The sequence below is a fragment of the Argopecten irradians genome, chromosome 6, assembly GCF_041381155.1.
Source record: "Argopecten irradians isolate NY chromosome 6, Ai_NY, whole genome shotgun sequence".
Taxonomy (NCBI): Eukaryota; Metazoa; Mollusca; class Bivalvia; order Pectinida; family Pectinidae; genus Argopecten; species Argopecten irradians.
This window is the reverse complement of record NC_091139.1, coordinates 30,077,717-30,100,171: the sequence shown is the minus strand read 5'-3', so window position 1 is coordinate 30,100,171 and position 22,455 is coordinate 30,077,717. Positions and strand designations below refer to the sequence as shown.

The window sequence follows — 22,455 nt, the reverse complement described above, 5'->3', positions numbered from 1 at the left end:
GTCATAGATGAGTCATTTGTCTATGTCTAATTCACTTCAACATGCAACTGTAACATATATTTCTGACCTACAATTACACAATACTACTGCTGTCTTAATGGGATATACTGTGGCTAAATTGTTAAGTTGCCTGACATTAAGCTTCAAGTCTTCTTGCAAATCTAGGGTTGCGAAATTGCCGTTCTATGTGGTGCAGTGACCAAGTACTTGACCATAGGTCAGAGGTTTTTCTCTGGAAACTTTGACTTTGAAACAATAAAATAATTGACTGGCCCTTAATTGACCGAAACTATTAATAATTACAACTCAATCCACACTTTTTCTCTCTCTCACTATTCTACATCTATTCATCACTATAAATCTGGGTTTTTTTCTCTCCTCTCGGTTGCTGGCTATTCATTCACCCTTGAAGACACATTTAGACTCTTCTAAATCAAATACTAGAACAGTACATTATGAAATATCAGGTGTGAATGAATTAAATGAGCCTGACTGTTAATAAGACATTATTTAACCAAACCAAATGATCTGGGACTAGTAACAATACTTACTTGTAACTTCCTCATCTTTCCTCACAAAAAGTTGTGAGTCGACACATGAAGCGTTGACTCCGATTTTACTCGGAAGATCCTCACATATCGGTAGGGAGTACTGCAGGTTATCTTTGTTCATCACCAGTAACCATTGGTCAAAACACAGCAACTCCTTTACTCCCAAACAGCTCTCCCTGGAAAACAAAATCATAGCATTGGTCACAATATTACAAAGGCAGAATGGAGTCATATTAGAAACATTTGTATGATATAGGTGTCATTTTTAATTTCCTCAATATACATAAAGTTGCATTGGAACAAATCATATAACGATGGAACACTGGTCAACTTGCCTTTTTAACCCAATTTTATAATGTACAGTATTTAACTTAAAGATGCTCCACCGCCGACAGAGCATAAATGATATTCTTCATTTGAACAATAATTGGTGTTTAATCGTGTATGTATATGCCTAATTAAAACAAAAAATAATATAAAATAATTTAATCCATCTTTGGTGCATGCGCAATCAGTACTTCATTCCATATAGGATATAATGCCACGGAATTTTTTCGGGATGCAATTAATTATTTTTCATATTTTTAACTTGAATCAAAATTAGAAGCTCAAACTTTTTAACGGTGGTAATGGTGTAAAGTAAGCAACTTTTATAACTGAAGAAAAATACTAAATCGTCTCCTCCTGTTTTTGATAGTGAAAAAATACCATTTGTCAGCGGTGGAGCATCTTTAAATAGCACTCCACAATCTATATTTCAAAATTATAAAGGTCAAATTTGAAGGTAGCAGTTTGAAATAACATTATATCACAGTAATATGAATTTCATAACAGAGACACTTATTAGCCTCAACAGTGATTTATTTCTTTAATCATTACACCGTGGTAAGTGCTGCAAATGTTTTAATAACATTAACATTCAAATAAGAGTCATAGTACTCTTGTGCTTTAGTATGCAATTTTTTTTTTAATTTAGTAATTGATAAACATTAATCTTGAGTTTCATGATTACTTGATGATTGTAACTGGTTGTTGTGAAGGTAAACATTTAAATGTGAGTTACTTCCCCTTGGCCGACAGGTAAATATCCTTTGTGTGGTCCTAAATGATAAACTATCTAGTCCGATTAAGGCTGTCGGACCAGACATGTTAACAAACACACTGTCACCCTATACCACCGCGACTCAATAGAAATACACATTTCACTATAACCTCAAATGTAATAAGGTTATTTATAGACACAAAGCGAAATAATGCAGTATCTATGACATCACTGGTCATCCGGTATATTCTAGCTAATATTTGTCATCGCCGACATTGTCCCCACATCAAACTTAATCTACCTGTCCAAGTGGAACTGACAGGTAATTGCAGATACACGAACATCTACGGTAAGTGTATATTTCGAAAACAAAACCTGTTAGGTGTAAATAAAGAGCTTTACTTGATACACTGAAGGCATATGTCACATTGTATAACATTCAATCATCTCTATATAAACTGCACTTAAACATCCCAAACAGCACCTTGAAAATGTCCTTGAACTTGAAACTCTAAAAAGTAAACAGTACTCACACTTACTTTTCCCAAATAAATAATGATTTCAAATTTTCGATTAAGAAAATTTCAGTTTCATAACATTAGAATATCCCGCTTCAGCAATGTAAGGAAGGGCAGATAGCCCAATCCAGATTATGGAACAACATGATGAAAATTCAAGGAAATTATAGGTAAGTCAAGGTCAGAGTTTCAAGGTCAATCTTATTCAGAATGTGAACTTATATCAAAGTAACAGCTAAAGGTCAATCTAGGTTAAAGAGCAAAGTTCAGTCTAATTCAGCATGTCAAAGTTCAATCAAGGTTATAGTGTAAAGGTCATTATGATATACTTGAAACAATGCTAGAGTTTAAAGGTCATTCTCGGCAGATAGCTTTCATAGTCTGTCAAGGTCACTTTACAGAATCAAGGTCAGTAAATGTCACTCACAGCTTGATCAGTAAAGGTCAATCGATGTAAGTAAAACAACATGTATGGGAAGAGTGATGGACTTTTGTGTAGCAAGGTCATAGTGTCAAGGTCACTGTGGGTGTAGTTGTTAAACTCGGTGCCAGATTACCAGTGATATATGACACCAAGAGATTACAAGGATTAAACAAACATGGGGTAACAGCAGCACCTGTATGTCAGTGGGCCTATAAAACCTGTTGCCTTATCTATAAACTACTGTACATAATTACAGCTGTCAATGCTTTCAATCAAATCAGGACCCCCACTTTAAACACGTTTAAACAACTCGAAAGGAATTATGATCTTTTTTAATGCAGCTCATTCAAAAATATCTTCTCTTTAACAATCCATAATATCCGTCCGCAGAGAAAATGGTATTATTATGTAATTAATATCCATGATTTAGAAAGAGATCTTAGCCCTACCTAGGTTACCGTGGCACAAATCAAAGAGCTGTCAAAGCCAGTCTGGCTTCTAAACCACTTGTCTGGTGAGCTTGATTTAATCTTTTTAAAACATTTTAAAATAATTAATTACAGTAAAAAAAAAAGGTTTTTTAATCTACTGTACGACCGAAACGGTTATCATACTTCCACCTTTTATTTGCAATACAAATTAAATTTTGAGCAAAAAAGTTTGATGTCTTTAGAAAAGGAAGCAGAAACTTAAGATAATGATATTTAATGTACATGTAAGTATATATATCAGGGTTAAACAGTACTAGATACACTCAATCACCACCTTAGAAGCAGGGTGACGATATTCTACTCAGTAAACATGGACATTCCCTCAATCTTATACAGTGTTGAAAGGTCAATGTCACTGGAAGCATGGAAATATAATTTTAACTAGGCCTAGATATAACTGTAAAACACAAAAGTCCCCCTCCCCCTCTCTAAAATCTGAAGGGAAAGATATGAGTAAGATTTTATATTCAGCTCCCACCCCCCTCAAAAATCATGCTGGGGCATAAATGTTTGCCTTTACTCATATTTTGTTATTTAATATTTCTACATGTGTTTCTTGAAGTATTTGAAACACCACAAAAGAAAGAAGAGAAGGGGAGTGAAAATAAGATGTGAAATAGACACCTCTATACACATTAAATGATCGTAGTAAAGGTATACTGTCAAATATAGAATTTATGATCATGAATCATACACCAATCTAAAATGTAAACTAACTCGGACAAAATGTTGATGATAATTAACATCCATCCTTACAGTCCTAAATCTAGTTCTAACGCAAGTTTGAAAACCTCTGGGACCTCTAACTGTGAATCTACACAAACCAGTCATACCTAAAATCAACATCTGCAATGAAAACCAAAATAATTCTGACATCTTCTAAACAAATATGTGAAACAAGTTTTGCCCTCTTTCAGATAACAGAGTGATTAGGGTAACTTAGCGGTCTTGGTCCAGATGTGGAGGAAGCCAACTCCCAGGCTACTTTACACTCCACTACCAAAGTTTTGCTATTCTATATCAGATATCATGGGAGACTATCACCAGTTTCCGATGTTTATCTAAGGCTATCATCACACAACTATGATTCCTGATAGTAATCTAGGAACCTGGTCATTCCCTCAGGGAGTAAAATACACTTGTATTCCTTCCCCACTTTCTGTCAGACTGGGTGAGAGGTGAGGTCACTCCTTACCTAACAGTCTGGGGAGGAGGTGGTAGGGGGTAGGGAGGTTGAGGGGTAGGGATGCTAAGAGAGTAGAGATGTTGAAGGGGCAGAGATGTTAAAAGGGTGGGATGTTGAGGGGGTAGGGATGCTAAGAGGGTAGGAGTGTTAGGGTGAGGGTAGGTCGAGGATGTGGGGTCTACCCCTAATGAACACGGCTCACCATTAACACCCCTCCCCCTTCCATTTGCCCTAAGTGAATTTGTCAGCCCCTGAGTGATGGAGTTTAATTCACCTCCTTAACAGACCCTGGATGTGACAGTGAAGTCCCCCTCCCACTCTCAGGGGGAGAGGGAGGAGATCTATCCCCCTATCATCCCCTGGGTGTTAAAACCTTACACCTTCCAGCCCTCTCTATCTTATCCTCACACATGGCTGGGCTGGTGCCGACCTGATTTCTCCATATCAACCTATATGTACCAAGATGTGTTTTACAGTTCTGGCTACTGTATCAGGCTACTGTTTTATTACAAAACCAGATAACTCATATCATTTGTATATTTATTCAAATACCTCTGAACATACAAAAGTAATTTCTTGTGAATGAAATCTTTTAAAACAAAATTAAAACATTTCTTATTTAATTACTGGTTTATCGCCTACATTACCTATTTATAAGCTTTGTCTCACCGAATTTAAAAAATTAGTGCTTTGTCTGTGTGCATCTAAAATATTCAGAATGCATCTGTATATTAATATTGATATTGTAGGTATATCATTTTGTTCAAAATTATTCAAAATTATATTCCTCTACGAAAAGATCAAAGAATAAAAAAAAATTGATTAACTGTTTAATGAAACCTATTGGTTTCAAAAACTAATTCCTTTGTTATGTGCACTTAGCTGGGAAACTATCATCAATCTTTGAGAACCTGGTGACATGAGTGACAAGTGAGGTGTATTGACGAGATCGATTCCAGCATGCACCTGTGCAGGTGTGTATTGATGTAAGACACCTGGATTGTTGAAAAACTTAACAGGTCAATCATTTTCAAGTCAACATAATATAAGGAGTCAAACATGCACACACTTTTGGCCAAACATCTGAAGTCCTTATCAGAACAAACATGGAGGATTGGTCAAGTGTTTGCCAGGCACACCTCCTTAGGGGCAGAGTTTTCAGAATCAACCTCTCACCAAAAGTCAATATTTTGCACCCGATAAGGATTACCTGAACTGACATGTCCCTTGTGCTATTATAAAATACCCATAAGAAGTTGTCCCTTGTGTTCTTATAAATAGTCTAAATGGGTCTATTCTTGTTTTGTACAAATAGGTATACTTGTGGTTATAAATTGGCATTTGGCATTTTTTTGATAAGGAAATGACAAAATTTGTCAGGAAATGGGATATTTATTTCAAGTTTATGACTCCACCTTTAGGCCTTAATCTGATATGACTTCAAACTTGCATAAATAGTGATCCCATTGTTGTCGACTTGACAGGCAAATCAATATGATTTATAATCTTGGGAATTATCTTGAAACTCCCAAGATTTAAGCTACTGTCAATGCATATATCTTACTTAGAATAAAGATAAATTATGTGAAGTTTCCGTTTTGTACCAAAAATAACTTTCACATATGTTTTCAAAAGCAAATTAATGACCTTCATATAGGAAGAATTAAGAAAAATGTTTGTCAGTTAATTCAATTAGTTCACAAATACATAAAGAAACGTACCATAAAAAAATCATATAACTGGACCAACATCTACATAGCCTTAATGAAATTAGCCTGCCTCGTCTAGAACCTTCAAAGGGATGGAAAACACTTTTGACTGTGGTCTCACTCTACCAACCCAGGAAATATAAATGTTTTAACATATTAACACTTGTCAACAACTTCAGATATCATTTCAAGAGAAATTCACACCCTAATTAGTTAGCAGAAATATAATTCCATTTGCAAGCTGTCCATCTGCCAACTCGGCTCCCATGTCAACAGAAGCCAATTTCCCGCCATTTCTGTCAACACTGACTGAAGAGAAGCAATCTTATTTACCAGTTCCAAGAAAATGAAGTATGGTGTTGTTTTTTAATTAACTAAAGATTCAACTGGAACAAAAATTTTCTTCATATATATGTATGTCATTCTTCTATGATTCAAATTCTACTTCGAAGTTGTTTTTCCAAATATTGTGTGCCAGTCATTATCAGATGCTAAACTATCCCCCATGCCCCTCTCACTGTTACCCATATCATAACACTACTAGTGAGAGATGCAGACCCAATCTATCTATCACAGACACATGGTTGATTTGTTTTATGTCCTATTAACAGCTTAAGGTCATTTACAGTAGGAAGGTGCCAGGTTTAGGAGGTAAAGCCTGAGTACACACAGAAGAACCATCAACCTAAGGTCTGTAATGCCTCATACCTGACTCATAGAGATTTGAACTCTAGCCACCCAGAGATTGAGGACTTGTGGTAATATAAAATCAAATCAAACTTTATTGACATCTCCATTACAAAACATGTATACGGTATATACCATTTCTGAGAAGCTAACTAAGTCTAACAAAGAATTCTTCAGTTTGATGGAAAAATAAGATTTATTTTACAGCTTTAGAGTGACGATGTGATTACAGACTTAAACCTGCCTGAATTTGTACCAACTATTTCCCCCTATCCTTGACAATGGAATGGCTTTCAATACAGCTGATACAGGTGGTCTCAACACTGCCTCCAGACGAGGTCACATCAGGTCGCAAGAACTTTCCTTTTCAAAGCTGTTCCTCGTTAGTCTGGAGATCTGTATCAACCCCTATCTAAACTTTCATCAATACTTAGTTTAAATCACAACACAGCTCCGCTCAAAATTTCACAAAAATAATGTAATTTTGTGAAGTTTCAAAACTTATCAAATTTCAAACTTCTTCGTCTTAATGTATTTGAAGCTATAAGGAAGGATGCTGCAATAAAAATATATTTATCGAGAGGCCCCTGTCATCAAATTCCATGGTAACACATTTTAAAATTCATGGTTGCTTTTAAGTTTCATTTTCATTGATTCCGAGTCAAAGAGATGTTTTGCAGATAAAACGGGCTATCTGATAGAGACTGTCTAAAACAGCTTGATCACCCTGAATTTCTTTTCCTCTTTTTGTTACGTTCGCCATAAATCACATCAGCGTTCACAGTGAGGCTATCGTGTTGATCTGTGTAGTATCAAGGTTACAATGACCTAATGTATTCAACTCACTACCCTAGTGCGAAACCATGCCACACAAATCTCACAAAAAACATTATTTACATAAAACGCTGACAATAGCCGAGATAAAACGGCAACATCACAAAATTGTAGTATTTCGATATTACACCTTTATTCCGCCTACTGAAGCAGGATAATGATTGCACAATGATGCCATTGTACATAGAGAAACATAACATGTTTTCCGATTTAACATTTTTTAAATGGGACATAAAAACTCGCAAATCGACGGTCCTAAAGGATCAAAATAGGTATAAAATCATATAACATGACAAATGTGAAGAAAATAGCTTTCCTATCCTGTTACAGATATATATACACAAGGACATGTGTAACACCCATAGATGTTTTTATGACCCGATTTTGTAAATAAAAGGAATTGTACGAATAAAGTCGGAAAACACAAAACATTACATTACGATCGTTTGTCGGGACATGTAGGTTCAAGGATGTAAGACAGGGTCAGAGTGAAATGATAAGTTTTCATGTCTAATGTCGCAGAATGTCTGCTTATAGAAAATTAAAGTGTATTGGAGTTTCTTTTGAAATCATAGTCTCCAAACGTTGACAGACAAGCTGTCGAACATTACAATATTTGATTTGTGAGGTTGTTAAGTGATCTTATCTCTGACCTACCAAATCATCCGCTAATTTTTATGAGAACGTCAAATCGCTTAGGGAAAGTTTTCATTCTTGAGAACCTTGTTGTAATTTAGCCTTGAAAGATAAACTTGGTGAGAAAATCACAGGAAACGCCCATTCTTTCTTTGCCGATATTTTCTAAAGCAATTAAACTGTATATCACATTGCATAATACAGCTTGTGTTATCTTGTTTTCTCATGTGTTGTAATCATAATGACATGTGTAACCAAATTAAAACTTCACAGATTTTTTCAGAAAGCAAAAGGAATTCCTTTAAGCAAAGACAGATTTAGTTCAAGTCCTTTGTTTCCTAGGAAAAGTTATCTCCGACTACAAGAAATATCTAAGATAAAATGCCTCCTCCACTAAATGGAATCAGGGTGGAATGGAAGGCCACTCAGGACTCAATGGGATACAGCTGGGTAACGCTTAAATCAACACCAATCCCATTTTGTGGTTGGACCATAAACAAGAGGCCCAAGGGCCTTAACGATCATCTGACTACCTTGGCAAAAATCATATAGGAAATTAATTAGATATAGTGTCATGATAGCCATCTTCTAATTGGGGTCAACCAGAGATGTAACAACACTTTTTCGGGACCATGTCAGGATCATTTCATGCAAGTTTCAGCAAAATCGCACCGGTAGAACTTGAAAAGAAGTTCAAAATATATTTTCAAGATGGTGGCTGTGGCGGCCATCTTAAATTTTAGATTGACCCGAAAAATATCAACACTTTGTCGGGACCATGTCAGGATCATTTCATGTAAGTTTCAGCTGAATCGCACTGGTAGAACTTGAGAAGAAGTTCTAAATGTGAAAAGTGAACACTTGGCAGACGGCAGACGACGACGGACAAAACATGACGACTATAGGCCTTCTGACCCTTCTGGTCAGAAGACCTAAAAATGAACAATTTTTTTTAAAAATATGACAATAAACAACCCTTTACAGCTGAGGTTACTAAAAACAGCTCATTTCAAGCCAGTTTTGGAAAAGAGTAATACAGTTTGGAGGGGTATATTGATAAAACATCCTCTATTGGCAGAACCAGAAAAATACACAGTCATAAGTCATCAGGACAGAAAATACATATCTAAAGATAGTGTCAAACATCCTCAATAGGTAAAGTTTATTGGCAGAACCAGAAAAATACACAGTCATAAGTCATCAGGACAGAAAATACATATCTAAAGATAGTGTCAAACATCCTCAATAGGTAAAGTTTAAACTTAGAAAGCTCTCTCAAAGTCACTATGGGTAAGACTTAGAAAACTCTCTCAGTGTCACTATGGGAAAGACTTAGAAAGCTCTCTCAAAGTCACTATGGGTAAGACTTAGAAAGCTCTCTCACAGTCACTATGGGTAAGACTTAGAAAGCTCTCTCACAGTCACTATGGGTAAGACTTAGAAAGCTATCTCACTATGCCTCTATGTGTAAGCTCTCTCACAGTCACTATGGGTAAGACTTAGAAAGCTCTCTCAAAGTCTCTATGGGTAAGACTTAGAAAGCTCTCTCACAGTCACTATGGGAAAGACTTAGAAAGCTCTCTCAAAGTCACTATGGGTAAGACTTAGAAAGCTCTCTCACAGTCAAAGTCACTATGGGTAAGACTTAGAAAGCTCTCTCACAGTCACTATGGGTAAGACTTAGAAAGCTCTCTCACAGTCACTATGGGAAAGACTTATAAAGCTCTCTCACAGTCACTATGGGTAAGACTTAGAAAGCTCTCTCACAGTCACTATGGGAAAGACTTAGAAAGCTCTCTCAAAGTCACTATGGGTAAGACTTAGAAAGCTCTCTCACAGTCACTATGGGTAAGACTTAGAAAGCTCTCTCACAGTCACTATGGGTAAGACTTAGAAAGATTTTCTCAAAGTCACTATGGGTAAGACTTAGAAAGCTATCTCACTATGCCTCTATGTGTAAGCTCTCTCAAGGTCTCTATGGCTAAGACTTTGAAAGCTTTCTCAAAGTCTCTATAGCTAAGACTTTGAAAGCTCTCTCAACGTCTCTATGAGTAAGATTTAGAAAAGTTCACTAACAGCCTCTATGGGTAAGCTAGGAAAGTTCTCACAGCTTCTGTGGGTATATATGAAAAGAGAAAAAGCTGGTTATTTTCTATGGAAATGAAGTGAGCAATATATAGCTGGGAGATCTAGGGAGTTGTTTCAATGTTTCTAAGAAGTAGAGGTCCAGCATCTTCAGGAAAGTCAGTCGTAGATGTTTCTTTTTGTTCAGAGATAACAAGGAAGTACTTATTTGTGTAAGTCATATCAATATAATGGTTGGAGACATCAGTATCTGGCCATACATCAGTCTATATCGTCTGATGTGTCGAGTAGGCCGACATCTCATCCCTCATCCCACCGTGACATTTATTGTTGTTTAGTTGTAACCAGGCATACATCTCGGTGCATGCCGAAAATGACAAGTTTTGACGTCCAACCAATCACATTGTTTCTTTTACTGTAATCACTTATTATTCATGCGGCATTGTGTCATCACTACTTCTGCTATCAATCTTCATCATACTTCAGTAAAATTCCTAACATGTTTGAAGCATGACTATTAGGTCGGTTATCATTGGAGACTAAAAGAGGTTTTTTTTTTTTTGGTAAACACACAAACAAGAACAATGGTCAAAGCAATGGTAACTGATCAACCATGCCATGTTGTCTTACATGTCCAGGAACCAAATTGTGGAATTTTTACTTACTGCACTTAATTCTGTCTGCATATTACAGAGTTATCTGCCCTTGTGATAATTGGTATCCATAGAGACACCAGCATTTTCTAAGCAAATATAACGTTGTTTTCTCTAGAAAATGTGATATTGTACACTCACAAAAAAGCCAATACCCATTTGCAAGGGGAGATAACTCTGTAATATGAGGAGACATACAGACTTAGACTCTAAATAAAATTTATGAAAATGTCAGCCTTACCTGCAAAGCTGTTTGGGTGTTGGTTCCTTTTCCGTTTCTTCTGCTTCAATACACTCAGGGAAGTGGAACTGACATAGAATTTTCTGTGCCGCTTCGTGACAGCGATTCTCTGTCGAAGGAGCATGGGACGTCGTCAAATCGTGGAGAAGTGCACGAACTCGGTCCTCCATTTCATGGATTGACCTCTTGATATAGACATGGCGAGACCCAAGGACAGACGCACATGTACTGCCATTGTAGGGCAGACATTGGGGAGTTTGTCTGAAACATAGCAGACACAAATTTCTTATGAGTCAAAGTGCATCAATAATTTTTCTTCCAAAAATGTAGAGATTTAAGCAGATCTAAAATGTGTTAATTTTATATACATATATGTATTGAACATATTTGTTAAGGTTTTTACTATCATTGGCTATCAAAGTACTGCTAAATATGTAAATTTTTGAGGACACGTAATATACTTTTCATATTGGATTTTGTTTGGTATAAACTGAAAGTGTTATATTAGTTAGAGGCAATAAATTAAATAATGATATGTGATCGTCTATCGTCTATCCTATTTTCCCCTTTTTTCTATTTTTTAAATGTTTTAATAGATATTGTTGTTGTGAAATATGTACTGTGATGCAGATAAATATACACCTTGATATCAGATGTTGTACCCCATAGGACCAATAGTACTATAAAAGTGCAAACCAGTTAACATAGGAAATTTCCACTTTGAACAATCACTATCATCTTCATAGGAAAAATCTACATAATTGCAGTTTTCAATAAATCTTAAATTGTCATATGTGATATTTACTTAAAATTTTCTGCCGACTTGGTGCAATGCATAAGTAATCGTGGCCACCAAATGTGATAATAATCGCTCATCCTTGATCTTCACTCAATGATAAATGTGAAACATTACAAACAGAGAGGTAATTAATGTTTTTATGTAAGCCACAACAAATGTAGACCTTTAGCGACACGCGAAACCTGTTCTTATATATAATGACGTTTGGCTTGGCTAAATTAACCTATATATTATATTCTACATGAGAAAATGAAATTTACATATGTTGTAACAAGGTCCTATATTTCACTCTTTGTGATAAAAACATTGATCCAGTGAGATAACCTTTGACCTCGGAGTGGTTTAACAGACTCCCTAATGTTATACATCTGTTTTAACACACGTTTACGGTTACCATGGCGATGAACACAAATGGTCTCTATTTCCATTGAAGGATTAAAATTTGACAAAGTTTCATATCTACAGTGATAAATTTAAATCTTTGTGATATGTTATTACATTCTGGTTAGGAACTTTGTCTGGAAAAATGTCGGGGGAACACATGTGTCCTGACGCAATACCATCAAAGTGTAAAGCATACCTCTGTATGGATTTCTTAGCTTTTTTTATTAAACACATCAATATTCTCTCTGACAACCATTTAAACCAAAGAAATTTCACACCAGCTTACCCGGTAGATAGCTGTTTGACTGACTGAAAAACTTAGACCTATATCTAGTAAAAATCTATATCTGATATGCAAAAGTATATGTTTATTCAAACTTGAAACATCTGAGATTACTTCTAGTCTTACTGTACCAACTGTTTCTTTCATCTGGAATTTGACTGTTGTTTAAACTCAGCCATTTATTTTGATAATATTTATTTTCATCTCACTATAAAGATTTTTTAGCATTAAGGAGTTATCTACACAAGGTTTAAGAAAGACTTGTTTATATACAGTGATAGGCACAGTATGACTACCTGGTGCTTTCTGATCCTAACACAAGTCCTCAAACAGTTAGAACCAGGCCAAACCAAACATCAAAGAAAGCCAGATATATTTCTGATAAGTCTGTAGGATATTTCTTGTCAGAAATCAAATAAGTAACCACTTGAAAGCAAATACAAAGCTAGTACAATCGATAATCCTAGAGTACAATTCCTTGTAATGTGATTTTGTTACTTTTGATATCTACAAAAAATAAAGGGTCACCCTCCTTAACCCAGTTGTGAGGTGTCTACATAGCTATCAAAGGGATTACAATGACAAATATCAGTTTTGACCTAAATATTTCACGGGCAAATAAGGGGATGGTCATATCAAGAGTTCTCTCCCCTTTGTTGGAACTTTCCGTATGTGAAGGTTCGATCAATAGCCATAGTAGCAATGAGATACAATTGTGAAAAATTTCCATTTCCTAAAACTTGTCTATCTTTGTAAAAGATAAATGTTTCAAATAAATTTCGGTCTCAAATTGAAAATCTTTAACAAAAAATAATTAATATCTAGAAATTTTGTTGTCAGATTCAAAACTGAGTTGTGCTTTATATTTTAATGAAGTGTATACATGTAGGTAGTGCATAGTTTTCAGTTATGATAGAGAGCAGCCAATTATCTAACCAAACGTATACATTTGGTATTCATGTACACACTCAAATCTTAACACATTTGTAATCACCAGTACATATTATTAAATGCAAATTTCCACAGTTTGTCTTTGAAGTTAAATTCTGGATTGACAAGTCAATAATTTTTTTTTCTTCTGTATCCCAGAGGAGGTTCATAAAATTTAGTATGGACCACATTGTTGATCTAATGGAAATTCATTGTGAATCGCTAAATTGAAGACCGAATGACCACCGTTACAATGTTAACGATTATGTTTAGTGGTTTAGCATTACAAAGTTAAAAGTTAATGGACAAATTTATGCATTGAATGATATTGGCTAACAGCAGTTTCATTGACATATAATTATGTAAATGCAAAAGCATTGTTAAAATCTAATGAATTAGAAGTATAATAGGTCCTAAAAGTTGATTGTTCATGATAACCCCCAGGGTCTACGAAAACTACCCACTCAAAGGTGACACAGCAACTCGACCTTACAGAAAGTCAATATTTACACATGCATTAAAATGTATCTTGAATGTCAGCCATAAGAGAATGGCAATGATTTCAGTAAAGCATACTTAAATAACGGTATAATTACTACATTGAGACCCGGCCAATTACAAAGTGTGTCTCCGAAAGTACCGGGTGACTCAGCACTTTACCGTGGCTAACCCAACTTCCTTAAGTCAAAACATTACCTCCCACAAACTTTGTAAGAAAACATCAACTTATAATCACATCCATTGTACCAGACAGAGAATATACATATGTGATGGCATATGTATACAGTTATTCAAACCCTCAGGGATGGTTGGAAGTTTGAAAACGACCAGTACAGGGTATTTATACTGATATGTCATCCTTAATGGGTCAGCAAGGATATTTATGAGACTTGAAGTACCATTGGTCACTGGATATGGTCAATGGTTCTTTGTTCTGTATTGAAAGGTCAGTTTTGTGATATAAACAGGAAGTCCGAAAATATGACTGGTCATTTACATAGAATGCAATAATTTGCAGAGCACAACTACTTATCAACAGGTTCTAAAATTAGATGGACCACCCCTCCCTTGATACATGAGTACATGATAGAAAATGGATACAAATGTAATATTATACAGTTGTTGACTGGGGTTGAGGGCAACAGATGATTTGTAGGACCCACAGACATACTATTGCCCAAGGCCTCGGGCAACAGTTTGTTTGAGGGTCCAACAAATCATCTGTTGACCGAAAACCCAGTCGATAACTGTTTTGTTATACCCCATTAACTCAAAACAATGCATTGATGTCACGAATTGTAGGTGTGATGTCACTCCGGTCCAACAGCACTTTTTAACAGTTACCGCTCGACAGAACAGTTCATTTATTGGCATTTTTGTCAATAGATTTTATATAGAAACGATTGTATAGGGGTACATTTATAACAATAACTGTTGTCCTATTTACCAACAGAAACTAGCTTTACAGTTTTGACTACTATATTTGATATCCAAATTGTAAAAGGATCCAAACTAGGAGGAGATAATCTGGTATTTAGTTTAGCTAACAAAAATCTCAGCACAAGAAATCTGAACGAAAACCAAAGTTGGTGATTATCTAGAAATGAATGTATATGATACTATAATACTTCATCAAAAATAACATGTCAAGAGAATATATAGGTACACAGTCATCTGACCTAAACTTCGATTAACTGAGCTACAAAAACAATTTTAAGTCCCCTGCGGCAGTTAACGTTCAATAACCATACCAAACTTAAGCCATGTCAACTAATGGGATTACAAAAGACGAAAAAAAAATCAGACAGTTTGGGTAAATGCATGTTACCTGCGTCATTAGATAATGATCCTTCTCTTACAAAACAACATAAAAACAATAGGCTTTTACGTAAGTGTCTGTCATTTTGGTTTTTAGCTTTGTACGTATAAACCTATTGGTACATTTAAACCTATATTACTACACATTGACCCATTTGTTTTGCCTTTAGCATTCTAGGCAGTATTTCTTATTGTGATTGCTGTTTAGTCAACAAACCTGTAATTACATTACATGTTACTTCTGTCTAATAAAACAATTGTCTTGGAAAAACCACAAACAAAAAGTAAATAGTTGGAAAAATGATAAAGATAGATGTATATGCATTAGTTTAATGGCGCTGTGGTAGAATGGTCAAACAAAAAGGAGTCTGTTGCTTATTGGGCATGTCTGGTGTGTATATTGATGAAACTTTAACACAGGGAGCAACACGCAGTTCCAAGACACGACAGAATGGCACAAAACATATGTCTGTCCTCTAATTCTACACAATTTGTACAATGGTGCGATAAAATGTCTGTTTTCTTTTAATGTGTGTATGCAGCAAATTCAAATGGATGCATGTAGATGTTTGTGATGTTCAAGGTCAAGGTTATCCACATGCATGTAGAGTTTTGGGATGCTCAAGGTCATTGCAAGGTCATTTGTAGTCAGTATCATACGCATAGTAGAGCATGCTATTTATCAATAAATTGTCAGGAAAATGATAACTCATTGCCAAAGAAATTCCCAAATGACTTTAATTTTTTTTTATTATAAAAAAAACCCCATGTTTGTATGAAATGAAATGCAGTGTAACCACATCAAAGAAATTGAACAATTTTTTTCATTTCGTCAAAGAAAACAAGTCTTAAGAAAACATAACCAATTCATTTCAGCACTGGTGTACAATTAATGTTAACTGATACCGAATACCAGACAAACAACACTTCAAACTTTTACACCAAGGACTTAGCCTAAGTAACCATTATACTGTGGTCCACTTGGAGTGGAAGCAGACGACAGAGGAGACTTTTTATCTCACCAAGCATTACTAGTGTTACCATGCCTATCACAAGTGCAACCAGCACAACATCACATCACAAGATAAATATAGTGTTTTGTAACTCTGGAAATCAAGCCATGTTTCTGCTGCAATCCTTATTTATTGTTCAAACCCCCTCTTCTTTTATTGTTCAAACCCCCTCTTCTTCCCCATTTTCCTCCTTCACCTCCTTCCTCCTCTCTTTCCACCTGCCCTTCATTCTGCTCCTCCCCTCTCCCTCCCTATTTTCCTGCTTCCCTTCCCATTCACTCTCCTCCCCTTTTCTCCATCCCTCTCCCCCATAACCCCTCTCCTACCCTTCTCTTCATCCCTCTCCCCCATAACCCCTCTCATCCCCTTCTCTCCATCCCTCTTCCCCATAATCCCTCCCCATCGCCCCTCTCTTCCCATCCCCTCTGCCCCCATAACCCTCCCCTCCCCACTGCACCATACAAAAACTATGACAATCCGACAGTAAACAAAATGACATGCTTTGAGGTATAATATGCATATACCTCCATCTGCCAATATTTTACAACTTGAGATGTGCCAAGGCATGATTTCCCAGCTCACATCCTGTTCTGTGTCCTAAAACATGCTTGGATGCATTCCGGAACACATATAATTCCTAAATCTCTTTACACTAGTGACGCCATCAAGTGACATTTAATTTTTACACAGTTATCAAACGAATGTTGTGACATGCAGCGTGATAGGCATTCTTATCACATCAGTTCACTAATAGTTTAATATTTTGATTGAAGCAGATCCGGAACTTTCTAGTCTGTTGCTGTTGTTTTGATAAAACGTTCTGACATTATCTGTAATTACAGGATATATTAGTCATAACTTTAGTGATGTGTCATATTTTTTGTCAATAAATATGTAAAACCAATATTTTATTTTAAATGATATTATTTAAGATTATTGGCAGATACTTGATGTAAATCAGTTATTTATATTTAAATGCCTGATTTAATGTGGTTAAATATATTCATAAATTTGCATCAAATTAAAAAATATAGAAATATATCTTTTGAAAAAAAATTTAATTCAAAACAAATCTAGAACTTAAACAGTTATGCTAATATTGGAAAAGGAAATGGAAGAGTAAACAAGTTCACTAAAACAGATAATTTGAATGATAGCCACCTAATGCTATTATCATTAACATCTATCAACTTCTGGTATAAAATAAACATTCAGACTGTCTAAATGTTTTTAAGTATATTTTGGAGTTTGCTCTGATCCTAAAACATCAGCCTTGTCTTTTTGTATAAATAACCATCCCTGACGGAGACTAGGGCTCCTATATCCCTATACCTCACACCTGTTAACAACCATTCTTAGTCTGGGGTTGTGATCTGTTTTATTTTAGTTTGTTGTAACTGGTAGCCAAATGTTTCCAATCAGTCTGTAACTGTTTCCCCCTTGTCTGCAATAAGTGTACATGCCGTGCACCTCTGCAGGCATGTCAGATAATCATCCCCCACCCCCACCCTCATCCCCCACCCCCTTCCTTCCCTAATACCTCCTCCCCCATATTACCTACAGGTGTTATCTACAAAGCAGACATGTACATTTGAAGTGAGATGATGTATATACTTAATTTTAATTAAGTGACCCTTGTCTTCAAGAAAATGATATGTTTTGGAGAGATGGTACAAATGTTGTTTGTGTAAGGTATATATTCCAGATAAGTGCTGCAGTTTTTAACATTCCTTTTGCATACCATTCTAATTTTGGGAACAGAAGTCTGAGGATGGCAGACACAATATGTCAACTAGGTCATCAAGGAAGTGATCATGTGATGCAGAAGGTGATCATGTGATAGAGAAGGTGATCATGTGACAGGAAAAGTTAATCATGTGATGGCGATAGTGATCATGTGACAGGAAAAGTTGATAATTTGATAGAGAGAGTGATCATGTGATAGGAAAAATTTATCATGTGGTAGAAAAGGTGATCATGTGACAGAAAAGTTTGATCATGTGACAAATAAGGTGATTAAATGACGGATGGAGACAATCATGAGATGGAGGAGGTGTAATCATGTGATAAGACACTAGCCATGTGATGAAGAAAAGAGTAAATCATGAGATCAATAAGGAAATTTATGTATTCAATCTATTCTGTCTGCATTTGATATACCAACCATCTTCAAAGGAAAGTGGTAAACACTTTAGATATAAAAATGTGTCCATTACAGTTTAAAGATGATTATTAAGATAAAAATGAAAATCCAAAAGAAAGCTAGAACTGTGATCATTCACATTACAGGGTGCTGTTACAACAACACTAAATCAAATACCCAGAGAAAGTGCAGGGCATACACAATGTTCTTCAATGGCCTACAACTAATCATCGTGTAATCTGTTCATCTTTTAGTGTCATGCTGTGGAATCATTACCAGTTACATCATACTTAATTGTGTATGCTATAAGAATGGATGCTCTGGTGATGACGCTCTGTCACATATCAATGATATTCAGGCCTACGTAATACCTCAGGTATCCCTGGTTCTACTGAAGGTCCTCCAGTACAATCTTATACACTACATTACATGACTTATCAATGGGCTCTCTAACTATCTGCCAAATTGAGATGCATTGCTTCGTAAGAACATTGTCAATCTGCCACATTACGATGCATCATGTACACACATATGTTTTCATAGTCAGCTCATTTGATTTTAAAATATCTATTTTGCATATCTTATAGCCACAACCGGAACTAAGTAAATAGAGTAGCCAATGCAAGCTGCCATCTTTTCTAAAACCAGATAAATGAAATGATTCATCAAATTAAATCAGTCATTAGAAAAAATAATATTCAATGAATTTTTATAATATTGCCAAGACAAAACAAAAAAATAGTTTATTCATTAAGGTTATTCCCAAAAACTATTGCAAAAAAATTCTTCACTCAATTTACTACTTGATTATTTCCCCTTTCCCACTCTCTAGAACCCAAACCCCCTTAATGAGAGAACCAGCACCCTGACTACTTGAGCCCATTTCCATTAGGGGCTAGCCATGTTTTTTTTAGATGTCAAACATGACAAAAAACAAGAATCATAGACACCTTTAGTTTCCCAAGGAGACTGAACCAAAGGGCCAAACAGCCATGACTTTTCCCACGAATGTTCTCGCATGGTGGCTGGGATGTACAGTATGTATGTAAGGCGGGGAGATACATATCTTAGGTCTCGGTACACAGCCCCCCGCCTGATGGCCATCAAATAAAAAAAAAACACATTAAATGTAATTATGAAATTCCAGTTTTTTTTAATCCTGAATTCCACTTCAATTTCTACGTATTGTGTAGCAGCTGAATACCAAGTTAACAAGTTAATAATTGGTTTAAACTACGCAGTTCATCATTTAACAAGAAATAAATGTTATTGAGACATTAACAATGCTATCTGTATGTCGCTGTACTGGTCTGAGTGTTGGTTGTTAATTTGCGTTTAAAACCAAGTCAATACACCGGAGCTGGTTTTATCGATCTGTACCAAGATTTCTCCAAGATTTAATGCATTAGAGTACATATCTAGGTATAATTTTCATCTGATAAATCTAACATCCCTGCTAGTTTTGCTTCTGATACTGTCGTAACGTCACCTCATTACAACACGAAACACTTTCCATAACATTTTAAGATGACATCATAAAAATTTCAAAGAAATTATGAGATGAAATCTAATTTTCCAAAGTTACAATTATTATCAATCGTGAAGTATTCACAGTGGTTTGTCGCTGAAGACAAATTACCCATAAATCATGTAGATTTGAATACCAAAAGTACAGATCTATAAATTTAACTAATGTGATGTGTAAAGAAAAATGTACAGATGGTGGGGTTATGTAGTAAACTAGGAAAGTGGTTTTAGTGTTCACAGGGTTATGAACGCAAAGTGAATAGAACATGATGTTTACAGACCCATGAACATAAAATTGTCCTGAAAATGATGGTTACAAGTCTATGAAAGTGCTAAGTTTGTGTTGGGTTAGATCCCATAAATAAAATATGTTCAAAAACTAGATAGTGTTAAAAGACAATGAATGTGAATAAAAAGTACTGAAAAAGGAAAAGCAAAAGTTCAAGGCTTGTGAATGTGTCATATTTTCAAAGGGTATATTTAAGTTTCATATCTGGCTTATATTGGCATAATTAAGGTATAAAGCATCTGTGAGTATTTCATATAAGTATGAGGCATAATATTCCATATTAGCATGAAGGTACCAGTTTTGGATCAGAGTTAGGTCAAATTGATATCCGCTAGAGAACAAGTTCAACACATGTATAAGTATCATAATTGAACCACCGCACAAAATTATCAATCCTATCCTATTTGACGCTTATATCTATCAGAGATGTATCAATATTTAAACTGATACAGATGTAGCATCTCCACAAACTATTACTCAATTTCAGTTCAACATCAGGGAAATCATTATGTAGTTTCTCAGTTTAAAAAAAAATGGAGAGCCATACCCTTAATCAAAGGGCAAAAAACTCTTCAATCAAACACTTTAATCTGCTAAAACAGATGTATAAGGAATTAATTTTCGGATATTATTCAATAATTTTTATATGAACTGTTTTATCTGCTCTGCATTATTGGACAGTCTGGCTTATTATCTAAGAAGATAAAAAGATTATCCTGTTTCTAGACAAGTGTAATTTCAAAAGCAACAGTATTTAACAGTATCTACCGACAAAATTATAATTAATAGATTTTCTATTGCTACAAGACAAAGATGTTTTTAAATCATAATTAATGTTTCAAATATCTTCTCAATATGTTGATTGAAGCCATTTGCCTACCATCAGGATTTGAATTTTTAGAGAAATACAGATAGCAAATTTATGTTTCTAAATTCAACTATCAATTTCAAATCAGTGCTGGTATTATCATTTTTATACCAAAACCATCTTGACAGCTTTATGTTGGGACTGTTATAAAGCAGAGATAGAAAGCATTGATTCCAAACATCAAATGTCACAGCTGTCAGTTCATTAAATGATGGTGTCCTATACTTACCTTATTTATGATATGGAATAGTCTAGATCAAAGTATAGGAAGATCCTATGTAAAATATTAGGGTATAAAATTAAATAAAATGTAACTCACCCTTGTGGTGGCTTGGCTGTTCCTGCTTGGACGTCTACTGAAGAAAAAGATAATAATTCCAGAATTAGCACCATCCAAACCACAAAATTTGTCTTTAAAAGTCTAAATAAAATGTTCATTGTCAGGAGATGATGACCATGTTTCACCTCCATGACGAATCACAAAATACAACAACACTTTCAATCAATTTTTCTCTTGTAATGATTAACACACAGGGTAATGATGTCTCTATGGGGCTGTATCTGTCCCTCCTGGGCTGTAACGTCCCTCTGACACCCCTTACATCAGCTGCAAGAGATTAGTCCGTGTGTGTGTCTGCAAGGAAACGCTTTTATAACCTTAGGAACAAGTGTTTTAGAAGTTAAGTGGTGCCAGCCCTTCCTAGTTAGCACACAGGTTGTCCATTGATGCTGTCTGCTTTTATTTTACTCCCAGATTCACATGGATGCCATCACAATTGGCTCTTAAAATTCAAATCCCCGATTTTCTGCAAGACTTATGATGTAAGTCCTCTAACCAGAGACATATTCCTTTGAAAATTTCTGTGAAAACACTTTCACCCAGCTGAGCTCTTTGTACAACCCGAAAATAAATCGTACAATAAAGACAAGTTATATCATCACCAATCCTGTAGCCTCACTTTGGTAAATTGTCCTTAGAAATTTAGGAACAAATTGAAGTGAGAATTTGAAGCTTGGTTCAATATTTATACAGAATTAGGAAAAATTTGATTTTCATGGAGAAACTCCTTACAGGTTGTTGACAGAGTAAATCCTGTGTGTACATACAAGAGTTAGAGATATACAGCTGTCTGCTGCCTCTATCTACTACAGTACCAGCAGGATGGCTGTCTCAGAGCAAATGAGAACCTCTGTCGTGAAAAAATACTCTCCGCAGCTGTCACGCTATACACACTGAACTCACTATTTGTTTTATCTTAATTGAGAAGTGGTATTTAAATCCAAAACTTTTTTACTACAAGTCTCAGAGAAGTGTCTCTCCAGTACGGCCTGCCCTCGGATGTT

At 35.5% G+C, this 22,455-nt stretch overlaps 1 protein-coding gene across 2 annotated transcripts in view; it reads right to left on the bottom strand.

The window, feature by feature from the left end:
- The window catches only part of LOC138325585 (muscle, skeletal receptor tyrosine protein kinase-like), a 71,461-nt gene that overhangs the window by 9,434 nt on the left and 39,572 nt on the right, over positions 1-22,455 (bottom strand). Inside the window, exons 5-7 of one of the 2 annotated variants that reach the window (XM_069271354.1) lie at positions 21,431-21,464; positions 11,058-11,318; positions 552-727 (exon numbers count right to left, since the gene is read on the bottom strand). In XM_069271354.1, the coding sequence (XP_069127455.1) occupies positions 552-727; positions 11,058-11,318; positions 21,431-21,464 (471 nt within the window). Of the gene's footprint in view, positions 1-551; positions 728-11,057; positions 11,319-21,430; positions 21,468-22,455 lie in introns of both variants that reach the window. The other variant, XM_069271353.1, reaches the window with a different exon arrangement.